This window comes from Hydra vulgaris, chromosome 01 (assembly GCF_038396675.1).
Source record: "Hydra vulgaris chromosome 01, alternate assembly HydraT2T_AEP".
Classification (NCBI taxonomy): domain Eukaryota; kingdom Metazoa; phylum Cnidaria; class Hydrozoa; order Anthoathecata; family Hydridae; genus Hydra; species Hydra vulgaris.
In genome coordinates, this window is record NC_088920.1 from 19,593,360 (window position 1) to 19,609,152 (window position 15,793).

The 15,793-nt window shown below is 28.2% G+C and overlaps 2 protein-coding genes across 20 annotated transcripts in view; both read left to right on the forward strand.

The window, feature by feature from the left end:
* Positions 1-15,793, forward strand: part of LOC136075178 (uncharacterized) — a 41,168-nt gene that overhangs the window by 6,633 nt on the left and 18,742 nt on the right. For 6 of the 19 annotated variants that reach the window (XM_065787610.1, XM_065787622.1, XM_065787608.1 and 3 more), the window contains exons 1-3: positions 12,985-13,126; positions 13,216-13,283; positions 15,545-15,654. In XM_065787610.1, coding sequence (XP_065643682.1) covers positions 15,618-15,654 — 37 coding nt within the window. In that variant the 5' untranslated portion in view covers positions 12,985-13,126; positions 13,216-13,283; positions 15,545-15,617. Of the gene's footprint in view, positions 1-12,961; positions 13,127-13,215; positions 13,284-15,544; positions 15,684-15,793 lie in introns of those variants that run through there. The other 13 variants (XM_065787617.1, XM_065787620.1, XM_065787619.1 and 10 more) reach the window with 6 other exon arrangements.
* On the forward strand, positions 1,724-3,041 carry LOC136074992 (uncharacterized). Its single transcript, XM_065787174.1, has 3 exons — positions 1,724-2,049; positions 2,234-2,510; positions 2,743-3,041. Exons 1-3 carry the CDS (start codon positions 1,804-1,806, stop codon positions 3,039-3,041), a joined length of 822 nt encoding a protein of 273 aa, XP_065643246.1. The 5' UTR covers positions 1,724-1,803.

The following is a 15,793-nucleotide window of genomic DNA, read 5'->3' on the forward strand; positions in this document are numbered from 1 at the left end:
AGCATTTTAAGCATTGAGCTAAGTCTTATTACTTTAGACTACTTGGTCCTGTTTCTGGCAGAAGTATAACTCCATCTAAAACAACAAATCAGCTATGGCTGAACCTATATCCCAGTATAAACTGTATAATATGATATCATTAGCATAAAGCTTTAAAGCTGACTAGTCAAAATTGACTAAAAAAAATTTATTTATATATAAATTTTTTTTATCATTTTATGATGAGTTTCATTAGATAGAATTTTGTGCAAAATAAACACTGCTGACGCTAAAATAAAAAAACTTCTTGTTTCTTTGCTTCTTTTTGAACTACGCAAATCTAGGAAACATGTCATTTACTAGTGTTACTGCTTTTATATATTTCATTTTATTTTTTTTGTTTTTGATTATATCAATGTGACCTTATCTTAACTTCAGAATTCATAAAACAATAAGTACCAACTTAATAATTCAATTTATAAAAAATGAGTGCAGATATAAAAAGAGTTTACTTAATTTAGTTCACCAGTTTTACAAAAGCCATGATCAGCAAAATCATAATCACTCAGTATAACAAGTCATTACTAGTTCCCTTAAGGTGGTAGACGACTATTAAAAATCAAAAAAATCATATTTTCAATTTTAAAGTTTTTAAGTAAATAATTATCGTAAATTACAAATTTTGAGTTAGTTTTATATAAAAATAAAGCTAACCCTTTTAAAAACCAGTTTTTTAATAATGCGGGTTAGGCTATTTTTAATTTTTCCCACAGCAAGGGATTGTTTCATTTTTATGTAGCTAAAAAGCAAGTTATCTTACAAAATACCATTAAAATTCAGAAAAAAACTGCGTGGTGACTGCTACTCTAAAACTACTTTTTGTTAAATAATAAATGCTTTTGTTGCAGTAAGTTACATGGTTTTTAATCAGGCTTGGTCGGGAAAGGCGTGCGATCGCACTCTGATCTTGACCACGCATACAATATTTAGTTGCGACAACTTGCCCACGGCTTCATAGATGTTTTGAGAACATTTCAAAAAATAATCAAGCGCAAAAAAGTTCAACTGGACCGATGAGAGACAATTACAAAAATTAAAAGCTGCCTGATTAAATTGTTATAAAATAAGTTTAGAATAATTAATAAACTTCGTCTTTTATAATTAAGCGACACTCTTTTATATAAAGTAAAAACTTACTATTAATAATTGTTTAATAAAGAAACAATTGTTATTCAATTTATCAAAGAGTTTAGTATAATTTCTTTTATTTGAGTACTTCTGATTTATTTCAACAAGATTCTAATAAACAAACGTTTGTTGATTTATTTAATAAATAAAAAAGTCAATCTGTTTTTAACCATTTCGCGCTTTACGTAGTTGGCCTGAGTTTTGTTTTTACAAATTACATACGATTCTTTGTAGTACGACGAACAAAAGAAACAATTAAATCATTCAGTTACTATGACAATGTTAGAACGTTGTTTTTAGCAGTATCTTTAAAAATGTTAAAAACAATTCCGCAATGTGCTAGACCCCTGAATTAGCGGTCTATAATGATCAGTATCCAAAAAAATTACATTCCAAATGAATTATATTTTTATTTTTTATTTTACTAACCAAAACCAAATTTTAAATACGTCAAACTATCTGAAAGCATTTTTTTATGATTAAACTCAAAAGGTAAAAATAAATTACGAGGAGGAAGCGGAACTGCTTTACCACTGATTATGAATAGTAAGTGGGCTTTTTTTTTATTTTTCATTTTAATAAGTATTTAAAACAGAAATAAGTAAATTTAAGTTTAAGTATAACAAATTTGTAAGAATGACATCTGAAGCAAAAAAAATTCAAGATAGTAAACCAATATCTAAGAACTTAAAAACTTTTCTTTCGTGGGGGAAAGAATCAGTTATTGGATACACGGAAGAAAATTGCTTAGTTGTCAAAATATGGTGTAAGATTTGTGCTAGGAACAAAACTGAAATTTTAACGGATGCTTTAGTTAAAGGAGTATCAAATCATTCTTTGACAGCGTTTACGGAGGGAACTTGTGTGGTGACAAAGTATCAGGTAAAATTAAAATAATTAGCTTGTTCTTAATTTGTGACTCCAGGAATTAATTTAAACATAATTTTTCTACCATTATATAACTTATAACTGTAGTTATCTTATAATTTACTATATTACTAAGTGAATAAATTTTTTAGAAAATTGCTTAATTTGAACCGTGATTTTTTCTTTGATAATAATAAAGGTTGATCGCCATCTTAGAGGGCAAAGCCATAGATTAGCGGTGCTGATTGATAATGGTAACTCAGAAGATCCTGGAAGTAGTTGTATTGCTAACCTCGATATGGAAAACTTGTTAACTATTACACAAGACAACCGCGAAGCGTTATTAAAGATGATTAGAACAGCCTATGAAATGGCTCTAAAACCAAGCATGCCACATAGCCATTTCAAGACACTGATCAAATGCCAAAGACTTAATGGTGCACTCCTTTTACAAGGAAAAGACAACAATAAAGCAGGTTATTGATTTTTAGGTTCAGTTTCTTTTTCGTAATTTAATAAAATAATTCAAATGAAAAAATCAAATTAAAGTTACGTTACTATTATAATGAAAGTTTAATTTTTTTTTTTTTTTAAGATTTTACATTCGAATGGTCTTATCCTTTTGATTTATCCATTTTATTTTTTAATTTGAAAAATATTAGTTTTATTATTATTTTTTTATTTTATTGTTTTTAATTTCTTTTTTAGCACGTGAATATATCTCATGCATTGCCAGTGCCATTAAAGAAAAAGTTGCTAAAATTGTCAATGAAACAAACTTTTTCTCCATTCTTTCCGATGGTTCTCAGGCTAGAAAAACAAAGGATGAAAAAGAGTTGATTCTTGTGCGCGTTGAACGCGAAGGGACCCCTGCCTGTTTTGTAGTTTCTTTACTTGATATGAACAGTTTGGGTGGTATGAATGCCAATACCATTAAAAAGGCTATTGATAGCATTTTTATTGAAACCGGTAGTGTTCCTTTAACTGCGTCAAATACAAACTTGTAAGCGCTACGGCCAACGGAGCTTGCGTTAATTTTGGAATTTATAATGGCGTGTTAACACAATTAAAAAAAGATAGAATGTGGCTGATAAAAATTCACTGCGTAAACCATCGTTTAGAATTAGCAATAAAAGATGCTGTGAAAGATATTTCCCAGTATAAAGAGTGTGAACGTTTTTACATTTCCATATTTAATTTATTTCGCAATTCTGGAAAGCTAAAATGCGCAGTTAAAAAAGCTGCTGAGGCTTTGAACATTACATATTACACGTTGCCTAAAATATTTGGAACGCGCTTTATAAGTCACAGGAGACGCGGCTTTACAAAACTTTTACATAATTGGCCTTCGCTTATTGTGGGTTTCGATAATACTCTTGCTGATCGCGACACTAAAGCAGATATGCGTGCTAAACTTTCTGGATTGTCCAAACGGTTGCATGACTACAGACTATTATGTATGGTTTGTAGTTATTTGGACATCTTAGAAAAGTTATCACCATTATCATTGGTTTTTGAAAAACAAATGTTAATGGTGAATGAGTTAAAACCAGCGGTGGATATAACAAAGGCTAGCTTAGCGGAATTAAGCCATGAAGATATTGATAATATTATTGATTCATATTTACTCAAGTTTATAATCAATGAAAAAGATGGTTCAACCAATCTTCTTTCTTCGTATTTCAAAGAAGGTAACGAATTGAAAAAATCAAACCCTGAGTTTGTTGAGATTGAACTCAACAATACGGCTAATCTTAACTTTGAATGTATTCATTCTGCCATTAAAGTAAGAAAATTAGCAATTGAAATCATTCTGCCATTAATAAACGATAGATTTAGTTCGCTGTTAAATCCCATATTCGAATCAATGGATTGGTTAGATCCGCAAGTATGATTTAGTTCGCTGTTAAATCCCATATTCGAATCAATGGATTGGTTAGATCCGCAAGTATGGACAGCAGTCAGCATGTATGGTGATGCCAGCATATCTTTATTGCTAAACGAATTTTTTTACCCTCTAGAAAAATTAGGAATGGATTTTAAAATGGTTCTTTCGGAATGGAGAGCTGCAAAACTATTAATAAATGCGCAGTACACCACTGCACTCACACCATTGCAAATATGGCAGAATATTTTTCTTTATTATAAAATTAAGTTTCCAAACTTGAGTCTTTTAGTTGAACTTCTGATGTGTATTGCTGGTTCTAATTCAGCTGTCGAACGCGTTTTCAGTATTTTGACTGTGATTTTGACTGATAGGCGTTTAAAGATGAACCACTCAACAATGGAAGACTCAATAATCATAGCAGGGAATGACACGAATTTCACTCAACAAGAACGCGATGATATTTTAAGTCGTGCTGTGGATATTTTCTTAGATAGGCAAAGAGTTTTTTTCCTTGATTCAGCTAATGCTAGTATTGCCACTGATTATAGTAGCGAAGAAAGCTGCACCAGTGAAGATATAAGTTCTATATCTGAATCGGACGGATAAAAAATTTGTAATATAAATTTTATCCCACATAATTTTATATTTATGTACATTACTTAAGAGTCCTGAAGGACGAAAATATATTTAGCATTATATATATGATATCTTTGATTGTCATATTCTTGTTATACGATTGCATAAATAAGTTGAATTTAATAAAAAGGCAGCGTATAAGCTAATATATGTATATATTATATGCTGTATATATAAAACTTTTTAATAATATAGATCAAAATATGTTATTAAAAAGTTTATACTCTGCCATTTTATTAAATCTTTTAAACATCTGTGTGTGTGTGGCTCCAACAATAAGTCAACGTATTAAAACAAAACAAATTTATATTAGCGAATCTTTTTAAAGCATTCGTCAATATAAAATCATTTAATTAGTAAAGATTAAAGTTATGAATTTAATTTTTTTGCGTGTATTTTTAAAACTTATTGTTATGCGGACAAACATGGAAACATACTTGAATGTTCTCAAAACATCTATGAAGATGTCATAGTAACTGAATGATTTAATTGTTTCTTTTGTTCGTCGTACTACAAAGAATCGTATGTAATTTGTAAAAACAAAACTCAGGCCAACTACGTAAAGCGCGAAATGGTTAAAAAAAGATTGACTTTTTTATTTATTAAATAAATCAACAAACATTTGTTTATTAGAATCTTGTTGAAATAAATCAGAAGTACTCAAATAAAAGAAATTATACTAAACTCTTTGATAAATTGAATAACAATTGTTTCTTTATTAAACAATTATTAATAGTAAGTTTTTACTTTATATAAAAGAGTGTCGCTTAATTATAAAAGACGAAGTTTATTAATTATTCTAAACTTATTTTATAACAATTTAATCAGGAAGCTTTTAATTTTTGTAATTGTCTCTCATCGGTCCAGTTGAACTTTTTTGCGCTTGATTATTTTTTGAAATGTTCTCAAAACATCTATGAAGCCGTGGGCAAGTTGTCGCAACTAAATATTGTATGCGTGGTCAAGATCAGAGTGCGATCGCACGCCTTTCCCGACCAAGCCTGTTTTTAATGCATTTCTTTGCTATATATCTATTTACTATACAACAACCACATCTATCTTTGGCTAATTTTCTGTGTTCTTACCTTAGTTCATACCTTGGTTAAATAATTACTAAAATAATGGAAAACAAAGATAAAAGAAATAAGGTATAGCGTAAACGTAGACTCTTCAGAAAAAACCAACATAAATCATCAAACATTGTAGCTGAAGAAAATCTAATTTACAAGAATTACAATTCAAATGTAGCTCAGCAAAAAAAATGAACATATTGTCATCCAGTTCTAGTAGTAAATCTTCATAGATATTATAAATAATGATTTTGTAAATAAAAATAATTTTTCTGCTAATGATGATCACTCAATAACTGCTATATTTTTATAAACACAAACATTTTAGAAGAAATAATAACTGTTATTGGCTGCTGTCTAAAATGTTCTGCCAATGTGACTTATAACCATGATGCTAAACTTAAAAATGTTTTATCACACTGTATATTTATTTCCTGTGCATCTTGCCAATAGGAGCAAATGTTTCATTCTAGTAAAACTATAAGCAAACCAGTTACAGCCGGTCCGAAAAGTTTTGACATTAATTTAAGAATTATATTAGCTTTTTGAGAAATAGGTAAAGGATACTCTAGTTTAAAAATTCTGTAGTTTAATGAATATACCTGATCCTATAAACAAATCTTCTTTTAATTCTTTAAGTGAAGAAATTGCTAACTCTTACAATTACATTGCCGAAGCTAGCATGAATGCTGCAGTTAAAGAAGTAAGAATAATAAGTTTGAAAAAAATTATAATGATCATATAGTAGTCGATGAGGACATTTCAGGGGACGGAGCTTGGCAAAAGAGAGGATGCTCATCACTCAATAAACTTGTTACCATAATTACCAAAACAAATGAAAAATGTATAGATTATTGCAGACTTTCTAAGAAGTGCAAATCTTGTGAGTATTGAATCCACACAAAGGTTCATCAAAAGATATGATGTTTAAAGACAATCATGTCTGCTCAAAAAATCACAAAGGATCAGCTGGATCATTGGAGGCAAAGGGTATTGATGAATGTTTTCAGTTCTACATTGAGGCAAGAAAATTAAGATATCTTTGATACATTGGTGATGGTGAAACTTACTTGCATCCAGCAATACTTGCAGCTAATCCCTATCCAGGACAGACAGTTAAAAAAGGTGAATGTGTAAGTCATGTCCAGAAATGTATGGGCACTAGACTATAAAACTTAAAAAAATGTACCAACAAAAATGATCTTGAAGATAAAAAGTCACTTGGTGGCAAAGGTAGGCTGACTGAAAACAAAATTAACAAAATTCAAAATTACTACAATATTGCTATAGGCCAAAACATTGATAATCTTTATCAGATGGGTAAAAATATATTAGCAGTTTTACATCACTCATGTGTGGCAGATTAATATCGATTTTTTGAGTTATTTGTTTTGAATAAAAAAAAGTAGTTAATACACTGAATAATCCATTGTTTATACTTACTCTCAATTGCTCTTCATAAATTACATAGTAACATATGTTTATTTTTATAACAAACATTTTAAATGTTGATAAACAATTGGCATTATAAACTTAAATTCTCATCCATCAAAAATAGCTTCTGTCAAATAATTATTCATTATATCATAATCAAACACCACTGTGGAACCATTTTGAAAATATAACACCATTTAAAACTGTATTTAAACTTTTTTAAAACTGCTTGTTAGTTAAATTGAAACAAAAACATCGAAACATATAATAAAAACTCAATTAAGCTAAATATATACCTCTGAATCTGAATTTAAAAAAGTTGGAATAATAACTGCAGAAACAGCAGCAGATAATTGAGTTGCCAACTTTTTGCTGCTCATATTTTGTGCTAGAATAAATTCATACCAAATATTTTTAACATTTTAATTACTCTAATAATAAATATGTTCTTTTTTTACAACACTATACTCTAAATATTTATTTTTATATTATTATTAATAAAAAAATCAGTTATCATTGTTACTACTGTTATTATTTATACAAATACTACTACTAGTATTGTAACTAAATACTAGTAATTTTAAATAAATAGTTAATAAAAAAATTGTTAATAAAAAACTATTTGTTAATAAATACTACTAGTATTGTTATTTTACTATTCTTACAAGTATATTTGATTATTTTTATCATTGTTGTTGCTGCTGTTATTGTTATGATCATTGTTATCAATATTGTTATTGATGCTGTTATTATTATCATGTTAACAGTAATAATATGAATATTAAACATTTACCACTAACGACTATATTTATGAATTTAAAAACTAAAGAATACCAAAGCAATTTTAAACAAATTCATTGTTATAATTTTTATAATCATTAATAAATTTAAGAAACAATTTTTTTTTTAAATAGATTTACAGATAAATAGATTTACATAGATTTAAATACATTTACATTTAAATACATTTACATTTAAATAGATTTACAGATTTTAAATAGATTTATAGATTTACATTGTTAGAATAGTATAAATAATAATATTAGTAATATTATTTAAACAATAAGTCTTTAACAGTCTCTATTTAAAAGTAATTTATTTTTAAAAATTTACAAGTAATTTATTTATAAATTGTTTACAAATAATTTATTATATACCTATAAATAATTAATAAAATTATTTTTAAAAATTAGATTTAAAATATTTTACACAAGTATTATGTACTTAAAACTTATTTACCTTGGTTATGCTGTTTAATTAGTTTACTAAACTATAAACGTTTGTAAATTTCCGCAATATAATAAATTTTATCCTAAGTTTAATATTACTTATACAATAATATTTCTCTCTTTCAAAGTTTTTTTTTAGTGTTGTTTATAAACGTCAAACGACAAACTTTTAATGACCTTTGATATATATAACGCACACCAAAGAAAATGCCGCTTTCTCCACAATTCAATTGAACCCTCCAGAAAGTTAGCTGTTTTTTTCTTTTCTTTTATCTAACAACCTCTTGTATTTTTTTTTTTTTTTTTTTGTTATTACTAATTTTTACCGTAAAGATCCCTGTAATAATGACTAAGGTTCCAAGTAAGACCATGAGGGCCATAAAGAATGAATCAATGAGTCCTCTTCCTTCTTAAAGATTATAGTAATGACAAGTTATCATCTTTATCAACTAATCACGCCAGTGATTACCAACTACGCCAGCTTCAAGTTTTAATAGCAATTAGACACGTGTTGAGTCAACACGTGCTTGATTCCTATTAAAACTTAAATCTGGTGTAGTTAATAGAGATGATAACTGGCGTGTAGATGGAGTAGGCGCTGCGACGGCAGTTGATGATGATAATGCAGTGACTGAGGAAGATGTTACTGGTGCTGCTGTTAGAAATTTTTACTTCCACGCTTGTTTGAAATGGCAATAGACACTTCTATCCAATGGTTTTAGAAAATGTTAAGAATGCTCTAGGAGACAAATCGAGATTATTTTGTATTTTTTGCACAGTAACAATGCTTCCAAACTCATGTGAGTGGTATGCCCATCTAGTACTATAATATCACCAATTTGCTCAGTTTTGGATAAAGATATTTCTTTCAGCTGTTCAATAATTTTATCGTGCTCAGTCCAACCTGATTTTAAAATTGAATATTTGGAGCCAAGGCTTTCCATTTTTGAATAAGTGCAATTTATCTTCACGTTTAAGGTAGTCAGTTACAAATGAGCTCATTTTGGATTTAACCATAACACTAGGCACTAAGTGAGTGGAATGCATGCACCATCATTCTTTCTGTTTCATCAGAGAGTACCTTTGCTGTGTCTTTTGAAACTTTTATTATTCTTATTTTTGCGATCTTTGAGTGTTGAGACTGGATCGCCTTGTTTGAATGCAGCTTTTTTCAGTAACATTTTAAAGAAAGTTAAGTTGAAATAAGTGAGTAATACCTCATTAAAGGCATCTACGTCTGTGATGTTTGCAGCCACTGCTGATGGCACTATTTTACCCCCTTACGTTGTGTACAGGCAATGCACTTGTACCAAAGCTGAACAGAGGGTGGGCCAAAAAACGCCAGGAACAATGGAAGAAAGTCTAGCTGGTTTGATTCCTTTTGCTTTGAAGATTGGGTACTGACATTTGCTCTTCCATATCTGAAAAAACAAACTGATCAAAAATTTCTGATTTGGGACAACCCCCGTTTCGTTTCAAAAGAAAAAACATGAAATTAATGCACTATTCACCCCAATTTGCGGGGTGACTAGAAACACCGTGTTTTAATTTTTTTCTTTAAAATAAGTTAAAATTAAAAGTTAAATAACCATAAACAAATAGGTCTAACAGAGACATTTGTTTGGGCAAAAACTTGTTTATCTAGAACAACTGCAAATATGCAAAACTTCAAACCAAAGTTGAAAATTGTTTCTACTCACCCTGTTTTACTGTACAGATAGATTTATTCTATCTATACTTCAGATTTTTTTTGTGTCTTCTGTCTATTATGACTTATATTAAGTGACTATAAATAAATTCCCGTTACAATTTGCACTGATGAGTTTTAAATGATAACATCATTTATTAAAATAATAACTGTGATAGTGCTTTAACTGAACGATTATGTTATAAGACAGGATTTAACTGAAATCTTTTCTTATAACTTAATATTATATTAATGAACTTGTAAATATATAACACAATTATATAATATTATTTATATATTATATAGTATTATATAAATGAAAGCATTGATACATGTGAAATACTTTATTAGAAGAATATCTCTTCAGAAGAGATATTGTTCTGCTAAAACATTTCACATAACGGGTGATGCGAAAGTTATCGGATAAATCCTAATTTCATTATTTGAGCATAATAATTAGTTTTTGTGGTTTTATGCGTAGGCATAAACGTTAAAATATAAACTTTTTTATTTGAAACACAATTATTTAAAATGAGGTCAGATGCAGCTGAATGAGAATCTTTTCGAAAGCGACTAAAAAGGTTTTTTGTAAATAAACCTAATCTAAAAATAAAAAAAATCGTAAATCATTTTGAAAAGGAAAGATTTGCTCGAAGTACAATATATGATACTTGTCAACAATCGAAAAGGGGTCAGTCAGAGAAAAATAGGTATTAAATTCGGTGTAAATCAATCGACAATTGGTCGTCAGTTAAAAAAAATGAATTATAAATATAGAAAACGTGAAACGACTCCAAAATACATTATAGAACAACAAAGAAAGGCAAAGAAAAGAAGCAGGAAACTAGTTAACCAACTCTATAATACAAAATCGCTTCTAGTCATCGATGACGAAAAACACTTTTGTTTTGCAGGGGACAACATGCCTGTAAATTCTGAATACTAAACAAACAACAAAAAGACATGCCCAGAAAGTGTTCGTTTTATAGGAAAAGAGAAATTTCCAAAAAAATTATTAATGTGGATAGTCATATCTGACCGTGGTATGTCCGAGTCATTTTTTCGTACTTCCAAGGCTGTAGCGATCAATTCATCCATCTATATTAATGAATGTTTAGAAAAACGACTTCTTCCATTTATTCACAAGTATCATGGAGACTTTAACTATTTATTTTGGCCAGATTTAGCAAGTTCTCATTATTCTAAAGATTCTCTAAATTGGATGGACTAATATGTCTATTACGTTGGTAAAGAATCCAATCCCCCTGATGTGCCTCAAGCACAACCAATTGAAAATTTTTGGGGACATTTGGCACAGAAGGTTTTCGAGGGAGATTGGCAAGCTTCAACAGAGCAAGTTTTGATTGATCGCATTAAACTAAAACTACAAGAAATTGATTTAAACTTTTTACAGTCGCATATGAAAGGCGTCAGAGCAAAATTGAGATCAATTGCAGATGGTTTTTTTTTATATAAAAAACAATATATTTTATTAAAAGATAAGTGCTTTATTTAAAAAAAATATAATAGTAGTTTTTTTTTTTTATTTATAAATAAGTTATTGACGTTTTTATTTTGTCCGATAACTTCCGAATCACCCGTTATATCACAAATGCAATATACAGACTTTACTCGTATATACCTGAATATTCCTGACAGAATATAGTTATAGAATTTTTATTAAAACAAGATAATAATTTTAGACAATTTTAAAAGTTACATAAACTTAATAAGGACTTCTCACTAAACTTCTTGGTTATTTTAATTTTGATCTTGCGATTCAAGTGTACCCATGCGCTTTGCACCCAAATATTCATTTTTCTGTTTATTTAAAAAAACCGGGCACAATTATACGTATTACTTTATGTACATATTATATATACGTATTATCTATACGTATTAATTAAAAACTTAAAACTAAATGCGCATTAATCTGGTATCATCAGCGGTATATAATACGTGATAAATACTCTGGCTATTTACAATACAAGATGTCGGCTGGGTTAGAACTAATTTGTGAAATATAATGATTCGTTATAAACAAATTTCTTTATTAAAAGATCAAACTTTAAGCTACCTTTTATTGAAACAATATTACTTTTAAGACTTTAAACTAGATAGGTAAAAAAAAAATATATTGGGTAATTTGAGCATCCTCAAATTACACGAAAATGGTGTTTTTAAATGAAGTCAAAAAAATGGAACGGATTTATAGCTAATATTGATATCTTTACGAAAAAAAATTAATCTATATTTCAACATCAAAATTTTGAACCACAGATTCTTTTATGTGTAGTTATAACAATTTAAAATCACAAATAATTGAGTTGCGTTTTAATTAGATGACGCCGATTTTAATTTTTGACAAAGCCGGTTTTAATTGAGCAGCCGTGGCGCAGTGGTTAGAGTTCTGGCTCAGAACCCAGAGGTCCGTGGTTCACGACCAGCTTTAGCCCAACAAGCGACATTGGTACGGAAGGAGGCGTGAACCTCTTGCTAAATGCTCTCATGTGGTGCTCTATGATAAGACCGTAAAGACTTCTAGGAGCACCTAAAATAACTACAAAAAAAAAAAAAAAAAAGATGGAAGCGTGAATTATTGCGTATAAATTTGCACTATTATTATTGCTTTCTTTTATGACCTCATAAAGTCAGTTCAAAAAATACAATGCAACTTAAACTTCACTGCTTGCAACTTAGAAATCTTTTGATATGCTCATATTACCTCGGTGTAAATATTACCCAAATCTACCCTATAAAAGATTTTTATCATATTCTTTTACATAGAATAAGTCAGTAACAAACTCTTAACCTTAATATATAGTATATCATTTACACGTGATTTAAAAAAATGTGATTTACATAATTTTTAATTGAAGTGTCATATTTCGTATCAGAATCATCATTGTTTTATGAAAAATCAAACATACTATGTGTTTATGCAAACAAAAACATCTAAAAAAACAAGGTTTTTCTTTCAGATATTAAATGCTTCATTTAATTTCATTTTTTAAAATTTAAAACGTTTATTTCAAATAAACTAATATGTTAAAAAAGTGCGTGTATATAAATACAGCTATAATAATGTTTTGTATGCTTTCATAATTATATGTGAAAATTTTTTTATAAGAAGTATCGTTTATTTCGTGTGAGTTAATATTATGTAACATTTTTATTGTTGTTAGTTTTTTCAAGCCATGTTTATAACATTTAATAAAACTTTATATCCTTTTTTAGCACAACTGCTTTTCAAAGCTACATGACATCAAATCAAGAAGATTGCCATAAATTTAGTTGTTTTACGGGTAATTTTTTATATAAACGCCCGTTATTTTTAATTCAATGTTTCAATGATGCTTTCATTTATCAATAGCAGTAGCAGTAGTAGTAGTAGTAGTAGTAGTAGTAGTAGTAGTAGTAGTAGTAGTAGTAGTAGTAGTAGTAGTAGTAGTAGTAGTAGTAGTAGTAGTAGTAGTAGTAGTAGTAGTAGTAGTAGTAGCAGTAGTAGTAGTAGTAGTAGTAGTAGTAGTAGTAGTAGTAGTTGTTGTTGTTGTTGTTGTTATTGTTGTTGTTATTGTTGTTGTTGTTGTTGTAGCCGGCATCTTTAATACTCGTGGAAGCAATCGTTTTTAGTTTATACGTTTTTTGTTGAGATGTTTTACTTTTATTTAGCACAGCTGTTGTTCAAGATTATTAATAAAAAAATTATTAATGACTAATATGCACTTAAAGTGATTATAAAAGTGGCGACCGGTAATAATAATAAAATATATACAAATGATTATCGTTAAAACTGTGAATGTATGATATCACATAATAAAAAATTAATATTAGTGTTTTTTATGCATACTTTTACATCTCGACAAATTTTAGGTATAAAAAAGAAAAAAAAAAGAAAAAAATGTTTTTGATTTCTTTTTTATAAATGTAATTAATACTTTTATATAAAAAAGCAAAAATATTTTATAAAAGTCGAAGCCTAATTTGGTGTGCTGAAATGACCAGCAGAAGTATCTTTGGTATATTCGTGTAGATCAGACACGAATAAAATGTTACAGAACATGCAAAAAGTGAGCAATAATATGTATGCAAAAGTTTATGTGTAAATGTAAATCAAAGTATTGGTAGTTTGGAGTTGACGATATCATTTTTAGTCAAATTTAGATTTAATAAACTCTAAAAGGCGCGACTGTTTCCCTACTGTATTTTAGGTGTCAAATTTTTCTTACTTAAAACATACTATTGAACTCTAATCATTAATAAAACTAAATGGATTCTTTTCCAATGGCTCAATGACTCAAAATTAAAAAATGATATTTACCACAACAGTAGCATGTATTATTTTTTTTATAAAATTGAAATAAAGACAGATTTTGTTGCAAACTTTTGAGGCAAAAATTACATAGAAACTACATATTGACTATAGTTGCTCAAAAACATCTAAAAATAACAGTCTAATACACAAAATTGTATAAGACTCTGTTATTTTATTACACAAAAATATTTACATAAAATCATTTCTATGCTTGTTTTTCAAACAAAAATAAAACGGATTTTTAGCTAACATATTTTTCTTTATGAAAAAATAATTTCATAATAATAGCACCAAAATTTCGTGCCACAGTTACATTCATGCGTGATGATATTTTAACAACACAAAAAATTTTAGAGCTCTTTATTTAGATGATAGCCGCTAATTTCTGCATATAAATTTACGCTTATTGTATTGATTCCTGTTATGACCACATAAAGTCAGTTCAAAAAATACAAAGCAACTTTAACTTCACTGCTTACATCTAAGAAATCTTTAAGTACGCTCATTTTACCTAGGGGCTCATATTACCCTAATCTATCCTATTTATGGAGATAAAAATACTTAATATTTTCGAACTCAATGTTTGTTACGATTTATGCTTTACATACATTTGGAAAAACACTTTAATTTTACTCATCTTTAAAGACCTTTTTTTTTAAACCCAATTAATTAAATATTTACTTAGAAATAAAAATTTTGTATACGAACAAATTTTCAGAACAAAGTTTAACAAATTTTTTATTAAATATTCTGCACCTTATCTCTGGTTAAAATTGTTTTAACTAATTTGATATATCCATTACTTTAAATATCTTTAAATTTAAACTTAAAATTTTTTTTTTTTTTTTTCACATCATTGATATACATCGATGATACGCTTAATCAATTATCTTATCTTAGTTACAAGAAGTTGATTCCAGTCAATAAATGTTTATATCAATAATTTTCAAGCAAGTATCGCTTCTTCTTTTTTATTTTTTATACTTTTAATTAATAAAGGTCAATTCGTCAGATTTTTATATTTTTTGGATATAAACTTAATCGTTTTTTAAAGTTGGTGCACTTTAATTTTCATGTTTTAATTTTCTTTATATATATTAGACATTTTTGTATTCAGTTGTTCTACTTTGTGGTTAAGCATTTTTGATATTATGATTTCGCGTGGATAAATAGACTTCTTGAAATTATTTTTATAATTTTTTCTTGAAATTGTTATTGTAATTTTTGCCCTTTTAATTTTTTTCCATCCAGTTCTTAAAAAGTGTCCGTCAGATCTTCGTGTATCATAAAAGTTCTTTTTGTCAACGTTTTTCGATGTTGTGAAATGTATAAACAGGTTGGTTATGAAGACAGCAAAACAGGCTAGTTAAAAGTTTATATACATACACAGGTATACATATCTACACATACATAAATTCAAAGATACAAATGCGCTTATATGTACAAGTAAACTAAAGCTCATATACGTACATATACAACTACACATTGACATATACGTAC

Coding starts and splice junctions, on each gene's coding strand:
- LOC136074992 (XM_065787174.1), top strand. CDS start 1,804: ATGACATCTGAAGCAAAAAAAATTCAAGATAGTAAACCAATATCTAAG. Junction 2,050..2,233: donor GTGTGGTGACAAAGTATCAG/GTAAAATTAAAA, acceptor ATAATAATAAAG/GTTGATCGCCATCTTAGAGG. Junction 2,511..2,742: donor AAAAGACAACAATAAAGCAG/GTTATTGATTTT, acceptor TTTCTTTTTTAG/CACGTGAATATATCTCATGC.